General features: G+C 39.6%; 1 protein-coding gene across 5 annotated transcripts in view; it reads right to left on the bottom strand.

Moving 5' to 3' along the window:
- Positions 1–14,879, bottom strand: part of USP48 (ubiquitin specific peptidase 48) — a 105,869-nt gene that overhangs the window by 35,078 nt on the left and 55,912 nt on the right. For all 5 annotated transcript variants that reach the window (XM_019012274.4, XM_055387084.2, XM_019012276.4 and 2 more), the window contains exons 11-15: positions 14,237–14,386; positions 9,557–9,754; positions 7,295–7,409; positions 6,681–6,811; positions 1,028–1,096 (exon numbers count right to left, since the gene is read on the bottom strand). In XM_019012274.4, the coding sequence (XP_018867819.3) occupies positions 1,028–1,096; positions 6,681–6,811; positions 7,295–7,409; positions 9,557–9,754; positions 14,237–14,386 (663 nt within the window). The remainder of the gene's footprint in view (positions 1–1,027; positions 1,097–6,680; positions 6,812–7,294; positions 7,410–9,556; positions 9,755–14,236; positions 14,387–14,879) is intronic.

The raw sequence follows: 14,879 nt of genomic DNA, 5'->3' as shown, positions 1-14,879 counted from the left end.
AAACTCCTGGGTCAAGTGATCCTCTCACCCTCCTGAGAAACTGAAACTGCAGGCACATACCACCAAACCCACTTAATATTTTTTTAGAGACAGGGTCTTGCTGTGTTGCCCAGACTGGTCTCAAAATCGTGGGCTCAAGCGATCCTCCTACCTGAGCCTTCCTAGTAGCTGGGATTATAGGTGCAAGCTACAGCACTCAGTGCTCAGACTTTTTGGAGGTGGGAAGGGGAACTTATGAAGTAGAAAGCTTTGAGAAACAGACACCTGCTTGACTTTCACGGTGCTATTAGAATAGAAAATTATGCCTAATATATGATGAATCCCTTGCACGATCATCTTGTAAAAGCTGCTTATTAGAAGTAAGCATTCACCAAGACCAAGTAAAGAAATACATGAACCAATACATAGGATTAAATAAGGATTTAGAATTTAGCTTTTTAAAAAATTATCTAGCACATAGTACACAGCAGCTGGTCAATACACAAACAAGAAACTAAACCAAGCTGAGCCCAGTGGCTCGTGCCTATAATCCCACCACTATGGAAGGCCAAGGTGGGAGGCAAATTTAAAAATTAGCTGGGTGTGATGGCGCATGCCTATGGTCCCAGCTACTCAGGAGGCCAAGGCAGGAGGAACACTTGAGCCCAGGATGTTGATGCTGCACTAAGCTAGGACAGTGACAGTCAGAGATCTTGTTGCACAGATAAAAAAATAAATAAAAAACCATAGATAGCCCTAACAAGATGAAGAAGAACAAACATATGAGCACTATTCTCAAAGTGTTTAACTTGGACAATGACAGTCATGGGAAACAACTGAAATTCAATACTTCAAATTCAAAAGCACTTCAATGGAACAAGTGACAAGAAGTTTCTTTTCCAATGATTTCCTCTAAATATGGGGAAATTCTATTAAAAAAAATTTTTCCCAGGTAAGATGTGAGAGATACTGGCATGAAAGCCAGGCAGTAGAAGCTAAAAGTAAAAAAAGGATAATAAAACAGAATTCATTTATGCTTCTAGCTTACCATGTGGACACAGAATATCTTCATTAAAATTTAATTCCTCCTCTTCTTTTCTTTCTTCCTTTGATTCATCTAATCAAAAGAAATACAAATGATATCTGCTGTGGTTATTGTGTACTTAAAGTTGAAAGTAGCAGATATACTACTCTGCACAATTTGGAACAAAGAAAACTTTAAAACTCTGAAAATTAGACCCATGTGATTCCTACACAGTTCTGCTAAAAAGTGTTATATTTCTTTCCCTTAAAAGGAAAGAGGAACATCTCAATGACAGTTAACTTTTAAAGATTTAGGTTATGCAAGAAAATGTGCCTTTTTAAATTCAAAAAATGGAATTCTTCTATTAATTCTAGTCAAAGTATCGAGAATACTGTGTCATAAACCAAGTTAATCATCTACATGTCATGTCATGGCATGTCATTTTCACCTACCTACACTTTTTGGGGGTGAACACAAAGCATTAAAGGCAAATTAAATAAGGACTTAACCTTTATCATCAAACAGAGTACTCCCCGCTGATCAGTCAGGGCATATGTTCTAAGACCCTCAATGGATGCCTAAAACCTACCACCAAACTCGATAAACATCCATTGGCACACTTCTGTTCATGTCTTCCACCCACAAGTTTAATGCCTTTTCCATCTTAACTCACACTGTGGCCATAACTTACAGTTTGTAGTGTGACAGCAAAACTAGCATGAATTTTTTTCCTTCTTAATTTCACAGACAGATTTGTTCCTATAGATCTTAGCAACCTCAGCATACGATTTTTTTTCTTTCCTTATTTAAATCAAGAACTTACTTCCACCGTTCCACTTAAAGGAAGCATTTTGTGGCTTCTTTTTGACATACCTGAATTGCCAACATTACCACTCTTCCACTTTGAGACCATTATTAAGTAAAATAAGAGTAACTTGAACACAGGCACTCCTACAGTCAATCTGAGCACCAAGAGGGTTGCTAGGTGACCAGTCAGTAGCATGTATAGCACAGATAAGCTGGACACAGGGAAAACTCATGTCGCAGGCAGGATGAAGCAGGAGGGTATGAGATATAATATCATCATGCTACTCAGAACAGTGTGAAATTTAAAACTAATGAATTGTTTACTTCTGGAAGTTTCCATGTAATATTTTCAGACTGCAGTTCACTGCAGTTCACTGCAGGTTAACTGAAACCATGAAAAGCAAAACCTTGCATAAGGGTGGACCACTATATAATAAAAACTTTGTTTTTGCTGTTAACATTTCTCTTCCAGTATCTGCTTTTCTTACTTTTTTACACTGTGTCACTATCAATTTATAGTTGTATATACAGGGAACAGGATCAAATGAAGAATCCTTAAGTATGATTAAAATCATTATCCATGGGGGCCAGGCACGGTGGCTCACGCCTGTAATACCAGCACTTTGGGAGGCCGAGGCGGGTGGATCACGAGATCAGGAGATCGAGACCATCCTGGCTAACATGGTGAAACCTTGTCTCTACTAAAAATACAAAAAATTAGCCAGGCATGGTGGCGGGCCCCTGTAGTCCCAGCTACTCAGGAGGCTGAGGCAGGAGAATGGCGGGAACCCGGGAGGCGGAGCTTGTGGTGAGCCCAGATGGCGCCACTGCACGACAGAGCGAGACTCCGTCTCAAAAAAAAAATCATTATCCATGGGTTTTCCAGGTTAAGAACTTCACACATTTTTACTACAATTAATACATACAAAAAATATCTACTAATCATTCAAAAACTGAAGTAGAGGCCAGGCACAGCGGCTCACGCTTGTAATCCCAGCACTTTGAGAAGACAAAGGCAGGCAGATCGCATGAGCCCAGGAGTTCAAGACCAGCCTGAGCAACATGGCGAAACCCCATCTCTGCAAAAAGTACAAAAATTATCTGAGCGTGGTGGCACACACCTGGGGTCCCAGCTACTCAGGAGGCTGAGGTGAGAGGACTGTTTGAGCCCATGAGGTGGAGGCTGCATTGAGTTGCAATTGCGTCACTGCTCTCCAGCCAGGGTGAAAGAGAGAGATCCTGTCTAAAAAAACAAAACAAAACAAACAAAAACAAAACAAATAAAAAAAACAAAACAAAAACCAACCAACCAAACAAAAAAAAACCCCACAAAAAGTAAAAAAATGGGCAAAGGAAGGATACAACCAGATAATTCTGTCTCCTCTTTTTCTCTCTGTCACACACACAAATAACTTCTCAAGCCTAAGAAGATGGTCAACCTCAATGACATTTTGAAAAACGTTAAGCCTCAACACTGCTAAGTCTAACTTCCTATATCAGGCTGATAAAAACTGATGTGACTGCCGGGCACGGTGGCTCATGCCCGTAATCCCAGCACTTTGGAGGGCTGAGGTGGGCAGATTAAGGTCTGGAGTTCAACATCAGCCTGGTCAACATGGCAAAAACCTCTCTCTGCTAAAAATACAAAAATTAGCCCACTGTGCTGGTGCATGCCTGTAATCCCAGCTACTCCGGAGGCTGAGCCCAGGAGGTAGAGGTTGGAGTGAGCCGAGATCACACCACTGCACTCCAGACTGGGCAACAGAGGGAGACTCCGTCTCAAAAACAAAACAAAACTGATGTGACGGATGTATTCTTTATGTTGACAAAAGCATGCAAAAATGAACCCCGTAATATGCATATATTGAAGAAAATTTACCAATATGTGTCAGTATGTGGCAATTTTAAGTATTTATAATTCTCTGATCCAGCAACTTCTAGGAACTTATTTCTCAGAAATAATCGGAAAATTCTGTAATGATGTAAGTACAGGACACAAAAGGACCCTCACTGCATCTGTGTGTACATAGTCATGTAAAAAATTAAAATAGAATCAGATAAACATAATGGATCCACAAAACAAAATGCAATTAATCAATAAAAAGGGCTGTATGTTTTGACAGGGAGAGATGTACAACTGTGCCCATATGAGCTGTATTATAAAAAGCCACTATTTACAGTGATTGTATCTGGTGGGAAGGCTTTGAAGTTCTACTTTGTCACATTTGTGCTGCTTGAAGCTTTTGAAATGTTTTAATGGGGGAAGGAGAATAGAGACATATTACTCTGAAAGCAACATGAAAAATACTTTTAAGCTATGCCAACATGAAGGCACTTTCTATTATGGCACCCAATTTTACTAAAAATGAAGGGACACTGATATATAAAGAGGCTTTTTTTTTTTTTTTTTTTGAGACGGTGTCTTGCTCTGTCGCCCAGGCTGGAATGCAGTGGCGCCATCTCAGCTCACTGCAACCTCCTCCTCCCGGGTTCAAATGATCTCCTGCCTCAGCCTCCTGAGTAGCTGGGATTACAGGTGCATGCCACCACGCCTGGATAATTTTTGTATTTTTAGTAGAGAAGGGGTTTCACCATGTTGGTCAGGCTGATATCGAACTCGTGACCTTGTGATCTGCCCACCTCGGCCTCCCAAATTAAAGAGGTTTTAAAAAGCAGTAAATAAATATTTAACACTAAGTCACATGTTATCATTAAAATTATAGTATGGTTTTTCAAATGACAGGATACTAGAACTCAAATTGATGTTAAGTTCATGAATTATATAGCACAATAAAACATTTTAATCAAAAGTAAAAACTCAGCTGGGTGCAGTAGCTCACACCTGTAATCCTAGCACTTTGGGAGGCCAAGGTGGGCAGGTCACTTGAGCTCAGGAGTTCAAGACCAGCTGGCCAACATGGTAAAACCCCATCTCCACTAAAATACAAAAATTAGCCGGGCATGGTAGCACATGTGTAATCCCAGCTACTTGGGAGGCTGAGGCAGGCAAATCACTTGAACTGCGCGGAGGGGCGGGGGGCGGGGGGGCAGAGGTTGCAGTGAGCCAAGATCACACCACTGCACTCCAGCCTGGGGGACATAGTGATATTCCATCTCAAAAAAGTAAAAAAAAAAAAAGTCTCAAAAAAGAAAAAAAAAGTAAAAACTCTTCAAGTTTGAAAATGTTAATCACAGCTCAAAGAGCTTAAAACTAATACTGGGTTGGTTTTCCCAAAAAGTAAGGTAGTGAGATAGGAAGATCAATACCAAATAAAATAAATATAATATAAAGTGACAGAAATGGGCGAGGCTCAGTGGCTCACACCTATAATCCCAGCACTCTGGGAAGCCAAGGTGGGAGGATCGCTTGAGCACAGGAGTTGGGAGACTAGCCTGGGCAACATAGTGAGGCCTTATCTCTAGAATTTAAAAGAAATAAAAACTGGTCAGGCACGGTGGCTCACGCCTGTAATCCCAACACTTTTGGGAGGTCAGGAGTTCAAGACCAGCCTGGCCAACATGGTGAAACCCTGTCTCTTCTAAACATACAAAATTAGCTGGGCATGGTGGTGTGCACCTGTAATCCCAGCTACTCGGGAGGCTGAGGCAGGAGAGCCGCTTGAACCCAGGAGGCAGAGGTTGCAGTGAGGCGGAGATTGCAGGGAGCCGAGACTGCATCACTGCACTCCAGCCTGAGCAAAAAGAGCAAAACTCCATCTCAAATAAATAAATAAATAAAATAAAAACTTAAAAATAAAAAATAATGATACAAATGATATGAAATGCTTGAATGCAGAAAATACAGAATATTTCAATAAAGGTCAAGAACATTAAAGTAATAAATTTCCTTGACATCTTATGAACCACTGATTATAAAATTAAATTTAGTGTTTGCTTTACAATAACATAATTTCTGATTTGAAAGCATAGGAAACTCAGAAGAATTTACAAGGAAAAAGCTATTTAAAAGCTGCCCTCTCTATTTGATGAAAGATAAAGAAGTACAAGCTCATTTACTTGACAAAGGCAGTGTGGCAGATAATCCAAAACCAAAATGTACTGAGCATATAATATATTATGCCAATTTGCAGTAGACTTAACCTTTCTTTAAACTCTTAGCCTAGAACAGAATTAATATTAATTTTGCATGTGATTAACTAGAGAGAGCTTGAGCCCGAAGCATGATAGGTTATAAAGGAAAATTTCACATGTGAGTTGCTGAGTCCTTGCTGAATTTCAATAGCTTAAAAATCTTTTATTTGCTCTGAGCTACTTGTGAGAGCTCGTAGTTTAATAAAAGTTGTCTTTAAAATTACATGGATGGGTATGAAACCAATTTTGCTCATTTTTTGGGTTTTTCTTTTTCTTTTTTTTTTTTAAGAGACAGAGTCTCGCTCTGCCGCCCAAGCTGCAGTGTAGTGGCGCAATCTTGGGTCATGGTAACCTACAACTCCTGGGTTCAATCGATTCTATGGCCTCAGCCTCCCGAGTAGCTGGGACCACAGGTGTGCAACACCACTCCTGGCTAATTATTTTTGTATTTTTAGTAGAGACGGGGTTTCACCATGTTGCTCAGGCTGGTCTTGAACACCTGACCTCAAGTGATCAACCTGCCTCGGCCTCCTAAAGTGCTGGGATTATAGGCATGAACCACTGCACCCGGCCTAAAATTGTTTTTTAGGGAAACAGGGTCTCACTCTGTTACCCAGACTGGAGTGCAGTGGGGCTGGCACAACCGCTGGGCTCAAGTGATCTGCCCGTCTGAGCCTCCCAAGTAGCTGGGACTACACGAATGAGCCACCGTGCCTGGCCCACTTATATTTTCATGGTATAGTTTCACAGTGATCTACACATAGGTTTAAAGTGTTACCTTTATTTAAGGTGCTACCGTTCATCTTTCCGTTGCTTTGTTCTGCATCACCATCTTGCTCATCCAGCTGTTCAAGAGCTAGCTGGCGCCAACTCCGCAAGGAGGACTTCCCCACCCAAAATCCATCGTTGCTGTGGAACAGAGAGAATGTTAAATCATACAAGTAATATTTCCAAACACTGTCCTCCCTTCTTTGCCTGTAAAAACAACTAAAGTGAATTACAAACACTCAACATCAGCTACTGTACATGTAATTGATTTTAACCCACTTCCTAATTTCGGTCATTTTCTCTGTTCACTATTGAACTGCAGGGATCTAATATTTTGTTTCCTTTCTAAATATTATCCTGCTTTTCCTACCTTCATGCCAATCACACCAATCAAATGGTAGGATGGAATACAGTGGCAAAGGCTATCTGACTCAGCAGTTTTCTTTATCGTTGCCACAGGGGCAGTCATTGCAAAATTTACTTTCGATCTGGCTCTACCATCCACTTTGTCACCCTTCTTCTAAAAATCCCAACTTCCTATTTTTAATAAATAACGAGATGCTTGGTTATGACCTCTTGAAAACTTCTTAGTTTATCATAAACAATGTACACTGTGCAACATACCCCTTTACTGCTGCTTTCAGCAGATTATTAACAGTTTTATAATCTTCATTTAGTTGGTTCTTCAGACGCAATATGCGACAACGTTCTACTACACATTCCTTACACAGGGCTTTCACTACAGGCAAGAAAGAATGAAAGGAAATATATTTCATTCAAACAGACTTCCTGTTAGGAAAATGTTTTTAGCACTTCACAAACACAGACACATTCTAAACCAAAGTCACAAATGTTGGCAATATGGCAAATTGGTATATACCCTAAATTATTTTACTAAGACAATTAGAAACCAAGATGGCAATACTGTTATCTGAATAAAGAAAGAACAATGAGAGACAAAATGTTGTATTACATTAAAAGTATCTAAATACAGTATCTGACAAGGTTTACATGCAATCTTTACAAGATGATAATCAAATAACTGAGGTTCTAAGGTGGGGGGGTTAAATATAGCTGATAATTATAAATAATGATCTTCATGTGAAAGTGATCTTCAAAGCACACTAAAAGGAAAAGCAAAATGAAGGGCCTGGTTTACAACACAAAGAAGTTTTAGGAATCATCTAAAATGTGAACGCTCTTCCTATTGCATGGTTTATTCACTGTGAATTAAGAACAGTGGCAGGTATAGTGGCTCATACCACCAAGAGCTTTGGGAAGCCAGGCAGGGAGGGTAGCTTGAGGACAGGAGTTTGAGACCAGCCTGGGCAACATAGTGAGACCCTGTCTCTACAAAAAATGTAAAAATTAGCAAGGCACAGTGATGTGTGCCTGTAGTCCTAGCTACTTGGGAAGCTGAGGTAGGGGGACTGCTTAAGCCTAGAAGTTCTAGGCTGTAGTGCACTATGATTCCACCACTGTACTCCAGCTGGGGCAACAGAATAAGACTCTGTCTCAGGGAAAAAAAAAAAAAAAAAAAAAACAGGGGCCAGATATGGCGGCCCATTCTTGTAATCCCAGCACTTTGGGAGGCCCAGGCAGGTCAATCACTTGAGCCTAGGAGTTCGAGACCAGCCTGGGCAACATGATGAAACACCATCTCTACAAAAAATACAAAACTTAACCAGGCATGGTGGTGCATGTCTGTGGTCCCAGCTACTTGGAAGACTGAGACGGGAGCCTGAGGAGGTTGAAGCTGCAGTGAGCTGGGATTGCACCACTGCACTCCAGCCTGGGCAACAGAGTGAGACACTGTCTCAAAAAAACAAAAACAAAAATTCCCAGGAATTTAGGAAGCAAAACTCCAGTCGTGTTTAACAGAAGGCCTGCAGCATGTAGTTAAATATCAAGTTTTATGCAATAAGTTGTATACCATTAGAAAACAGCACTTAATTACAGAAGAAGTGTATTGCGGAAGGAGGTGTCATGTAATTTCCTACACCTCATCTGAAAATTGGAGGGAGGATTGTGTTGGCAGCTACTCATGTAAAAAGAAAAATGTTTCAAGGAGGCAGAACAGAAAGGCAGCCAAAACAAAATAAACTGTGGGTACTATGTGGTCATATATAGCTCTACATTTAAGGTAGAATCAAGTAGCTTCCATTCATAAACTAAGTAACCATCTACAGCTCACACACTGTTAGAAGTCACCATAGCCGGGCGGGTGCGGTGGCTCTTGCCTGTAATCCCAGCACTTTGGGAGGGCGAGGTTGAGTGGATCACTTGAGCCCAGGAGTTCGAGACCAGCCTGGGCAACACAGTGAAACCCCGTCTCTACTAAAAATACGAAAATTAGCTGGGCATGGTGGTGCGCACCTGTAATCTCAGATACTCGGGAAGCTCGAGAATCACTTGAACCCAGGAGGCGGAGGTTGCAGTGAGTCGAGATTGAGCCACTGCACTCCAGCCTGGGTAACAGAGTGAGACTCTGTCTCAAAAAAAAAAAAAAAAAAAAAAGAAGTCACCATAACATGGAGGCACAAACTTGCAATTAACCAGACAAGGGCTCAAGTACCTTAAACAGTATTACACAGAGTAACAAACTACTACCAGACAGTTTTCTCAAAAGGGTCCTATTTTGTCTGCTTTGAGAGGGGTTAAAATAAACAAACCAAAAAAAAAACCTAAAAAACCCCAACCAACCCTCTATGAATAGCATCAGTTGCTTAACTTCTACTTTATTTAGCAAATCCTTTGTGCAAAGCGTAAGGAATATTTGGTCTAGCATAGTTTGGGTCAAATCATCATAAGCCACACTCATAAAGACCGTAAGATGAAGATTTAATGAGCTGCTCTTTTTTAAACAGAGAGGACATCTTGAATTACCAGTTAGTCTTGGACCTCCTCCATATCTACTATAGAAAATGTCAGCTGCATATTCAGATATCCTCTTCATAATTGATATTTTATCCGGGTGAAGCTTGTCATGGGAACACAGGCAAGCGTGATTATCAATAGGTTTGGTAGGTGTTGATTCATCCAACCACTTTTGCAGCCATTCCAGAGAGACAAACTCATAGGGCTCTGAGAAAGCAAGCATCGGAAAGAGCCTATGTATTTTTACAGTTTTTTGACTAAGTGATACATTCATTTTTCTCAAAAGACAATGCAAACTCTGTCCAGAGTTAGCAGAATCAGAAGAATCATTGTCTGGGGGAAGATGTTTGATGAGTACGACACAAAGCTCCAGTTAAGTGCCACTCCTATGAGTTCAAGGAGCTGTGCACCATAACGCTGAGTCTGCACAGTGCCCTATGAGATCGGCTGGTATTATTAACCACATTCTACAAGGGGCATCCACATAGAGTCCTGCCGAATAGCACAGCAGAGCTTTGATCAGGACACCCATGTTTGCTGACTACAAGTCATGCTCCATTGCTGCCTCACAAATAACACAACCTCATGCCCTACTATGTTTATTTCATAAATTATTTTTGTCAGTACTTTTCACATATATGTGATATACATCTGAAAATTAAAATGAGAAACCAAACTGAAATAAACCTCACCGACTATGACCACACTTCAGAAGACGCTTTTAACCACTGAACTTTCTTCATCCAAGATGATACTGATGGCAATTTTGAAAAGGTATTTAATTCCCCCACCCAAATCCAAGTCATGATCTATTCATTATATTATTATTTATTTCAAGAAAGTAACCTATTTTAAACAAGTTCGAGGATAAAGTACACTAGAACTGAGTCATCAATTTTGAAGTTGCAAAAATTAAAAGACAAAACCAAACACCTCAAAATGAGTTTTAATTTGGGGAAAGGAAGTCCCTAGAATTCCCTAAAAGCCAAAATCAAAGATAAAGGGCCAGCTTTGATTACTTACAAAGATCTCCAGTGAGTCCCAGCATAAAACATAGAAGAAAACATACAGAGGTTGAATTTATATTTTTGTATTATATACTCCTTCTGATGAGATCTGAGGGACAGATACTTCAACGCAAAGCCCATTGTGACCAGTTTTATACTTCCCAGAGAGTTACATGTCTAGAAAACTAACTCCCATCTTAATTTTACAGTAAACCATCTCAATTTTTATGAAAACAAAATTTGGCACTGTACATCATCAACTAAGAGCCTTCTAACTGGTCAAGTCGAATGTGGCTCCAGGGGAAGAGCACAGGACTGTGAGTCGAGGTCATGGTCTAATCCAAGTTCTGCTACCAAGAAAATGAACCTGAACAAGTCACTTAAACTTTCTATGTTTCCAGTCTTTTATTTGTAAAATGAAGGTAATAATACCTGCCTTCTACCTACCTCATGGGAATGTTGTTGAGTATAAAAGATAAGCTATGTGAAGCATTTTGAGCTTTTTGGAAGAAAAGAGATATGGAAAAGTTAATTATACATTTACGTAATCTTAATATATAAAAGAGGAGACCTTGGCTGGGCATGGTGGCTCACGCCTGTAATCCTAGCACTTTGGGAGGCCAAGGCGGGCAGATCACCTGAGGTCCAGAGTTTGAGACCAACCTGACCAACAGGGAGAAACCCCGTCTGTACTAAAAATACAAAAAATTAGCTGGGCATGGCGGCACACGACTGTAATCCCAGCTATTCGGGAGGCTGAGGCAGGAGAATCACTTGAACCCGGGACGCGGAGGTTGTGGTGAGCTGACATTGCACCACTGCACTCTAGCCTGGGCAACAAGAGTGAAATTCCATCTCCAAAAAAAAAAAAAAAAGAGGAGACTTTAAGATGCAGTATATGTAACACAGCCGCAGCACTTCACAGTATATCATGGTATGGCTAATTACATTCAAAATGCCTCCCGACTTTGCCATTTATCAAGCTTAATCTGCCAGGGATAGAGTACACTGGGTATCTGGGGAATGCAAAGATAAATGATCCCTTTCTGAAAGCAAGATAAAAGTCTTAGCATACTCTAATCTTTTCCCAAGGACAGTCAATTAGATTAAAATGGTAAGCAATATGAAGGCTATCAAAGGAGAAAAAACAGGATTGTGATAAAGAGCAACATTCAAGAATAAGTCACTAGGCATCCTAGTTTCCCCAGCAGCTGGGGAGGAGTGGACAGACAGCAGTATCTGTTATTGCTAACTGAAAGAAAACACCCTAAGAATCCTGGCCCTCAACAATGAAAGGAATCTAGGAAAGCTAAAAATGCACAAAGCCCTCCTTGCCAGGGGATGTCTGCAGGAATTCAAAGCCTAGGGTGACTGTGGCCCTGACTGTCCAGCAACAATGTGGCTCAAAGGCAAGACAACATTTTCCAATCTCACAGAAAACTTCCAAGGAAAGCTTGTTGTTTTGGTTTTTGAATTGTTCAATATAAATTTAATGTAAGATACAATGATTAGAAAAACTATGTATGGTTTTATAGTAAGAGGAGGAAGACAGAAAGCAGAGAACAGGCCTATAATTCTAATCTAATACCATGCTTACTACTAACAGCAAGTTCTCCAGATTTCACTTTAATGCGCTGTGGGCTCCATGAAGGAAGAGTGACTATGGTCACAGAAGTCTGTCTTTCTTTCCATTTTCAGTCTCTATCATCATAAAGAGTTGCACTGACTCTGCCAAGAGCTTGCCTGAGAATACAAGTGGAGCACAAGTCTCATAGTTAAGGCAGATTCTGTTTGTGGCAAAGTTTTTACACTACAGATGTTTCTGCACTAGAAAAAGACTCTAAGTAGGCCCCTCAAATATATTCCCTAGTATTTGTGATTCAGTAAACTACAAGCATTGCTTTCCAAAGGCCATGGACATAATCAACTCCAAATGAGGGAGAACTCTCCCATTATCAAGCTGGAGATACCGGACTATATGAAACCTCAGCATTTGATGAGGAAAGCAAAATATTAAAATATTTACCACAGGGAAATATACATTTTGGTTCAAAGTTCTTTAAAAAGAAAAAAAAAAAAACACCTGGATTTTGAACATGACACATTTTCTTTGGAAAGTTATAAAGTCTAGAACAATCACAGCATCAAAAACATCTGAAACACTTTACCTAGAGATAATTTAAGTATATTTCAATGCAAATAAAAAGGGCCAAAAGCACGTTCCTACTGAGGCTTAGATTTTAGGGTAAGTGATCTTTGTTTTTTTAAATATGTTCACACACAAAAATAAGATTTAGAAAATGCATAACAAAAGACTTCTCTTGCCAGCACAAAACCATGCTCATTAACTTTGAGATTCTACATAATTTTACAGCGTGGACTGTCTACAATATAAGTTTACTGCAAATGGAAAAGAATTATATAGCTCATAATTGGTAAAAGTATAAATAACACAGAGAAATATTCTAAGAACATAAGCATATTCTAAGAACATAAGGTTCCTATATGCCGAATGAAAACAGCCAAAGGAAGCACAGTGCTAACTTGACACATAACATCTTTGAACTCTATAGTTCTAAAGAGTGGTTCAAATGAGTATTTCACTTTAGACCCAGTTAAGTCCCTTTCTCTTGCCCAGTGGACACAGGAAACCGTGAATAAAGTTTGGAAAATAGATTTCTAGGTCCCGACACCTTTGAACAAAGACCTATAAATTTAGAGATCTGAATCATGGGTTCATTTCCAAATCATTTCCAGTTACATTAAGGTCAGTTTAATTATTTAGGATAATCCCAACCCTTGGACAGAGTTAAAGTAACAGATTACAAAGAAGGGTCAGAATTGAATTAAAATTTAGTTAAAATATATTCTTATAGACTTGGCAATTTTTGTTTACATTTTGCTTAAAGTTATACTAGTAATGGAAAATTAAGATATTAAAAAGACAAACCACAAGTACAATTATGCTTAAGTATTTATTTTCTAAAGTAAGGACTAAATTGTCTCTCTTCCTTAAGTAGGAATTAGGCTTGGGGAATTCATGTCTTCGAAATGACAAAGATAACTTAATACAAATGGCACATCAGCCTTTAAAAAGGCTTAATTTGGTTTCATTTTGAGACATCAGGTAAACCTGAATAAACATATACAGAAAAGGGATAAGCTGGATTATGTGGGATATTTCTAAGAAATCAGGGGTCAGCAGAAAGCTTTTCTACTCTTAGCATAATATTTGGTATTAAACTTCAAGTTAATCTAATATAGTATCAAAAAAACTGTACTCATATAATAGAATGTCTGTTAAAACTGTTAGGTCACAAAGTATGCAAAGAAACAGAACAGGCAAGTTGCTTTTTCCATAGTAATCCAATCGGATTTTTCTTAAACAAGTTAATATCTCACAAAATATAAATATCTACAATACTCATGGATGCAGAGTGCTGACCTAAATGTTATAATTTATTAACAGCTTCCCATTTTTAGAAGTACAACGTAATGAAATAATATGGAATGCTACACATCAAGTTATTGTTGGTTTACAAAGTACTTTTAGAGTGTTTAAGCTGGCTTTAGTGGGTTATTAGAAAGAGTAAGTTTGAGAAAGTTTCTTCATATACATTTGTGAACATAAAAAAACAAGGCACTTAATGGCAACAGTGCTGTCCCAGAATATCTTACAGACCAGCTCCAGCAGGTAACCTTTGGTACAGCTCCTTAACCTCTTCGTGTTTTGCTTTTCCTTTATCCACACTTTGCTTACGCATCTCAGCCATTTCAATACACCACTCCTCAAATTTGGAATTATCCCGATCTACCAGCTCTTGAAGAAAGGCTATTCAAAACAGAAAGACAAAAAACTTTATTCTTGTTTTCAAATATAGTGAACCATGCTAATCTCTAAATCATATCAAATACTGATTAAAACATTGGCAGAAATTCCAACTATGGTCTCCCTGTCTGCTAGAAACCTCCAAACTGAAGGCAGAAGTAAAAGTGAAGACAGCCACTGGAATAATCCTAAATTGATTCCTCCCACCTAGCTCTCCATGACATCATCAGCCTCCCAGAACAATCAAATGGCTCAAAATCACCACTTTAGAATAGATGACGCCAGGCGGCGCAATGGCTCATACCTGTAATACCAGCACTTTGGAAGGCTGAGGCGGGGGGATTGTGAGGTCAAGAGTTAAAGACCAGCCTGGCCAAGATGGTGAAACCCCGTCTGTACTAAAAATACAAAAATTAGCTGGGCGTGGTGGCACGCACCTGTAATCCCAGCTACTTGGGAGGCTGAGGCACAGAACTGCTTAAACCCAGGAGGCAGA

Source organism: Gorilla gorilla, chromosome 1 (assembly GCF_029281585.2).
Source record: "Gorilla gorilla gorilla isolate KB3781 chromosome 1, NHGRI_mGorGor1-v2.1_pri, whole genome shotgun sequence".
In the NCBI taxonomy this organism is placed as follows: Eukaryota; Metazoa; Chordata; class Mammalia; order Primates; family Hominidae; genus Gorilla; species Gorilla gorilla.
Note: the sequence above shows the minus strand (reverse complement) of the source record. Positions and strands in the feature narration are given on the sequence as shown.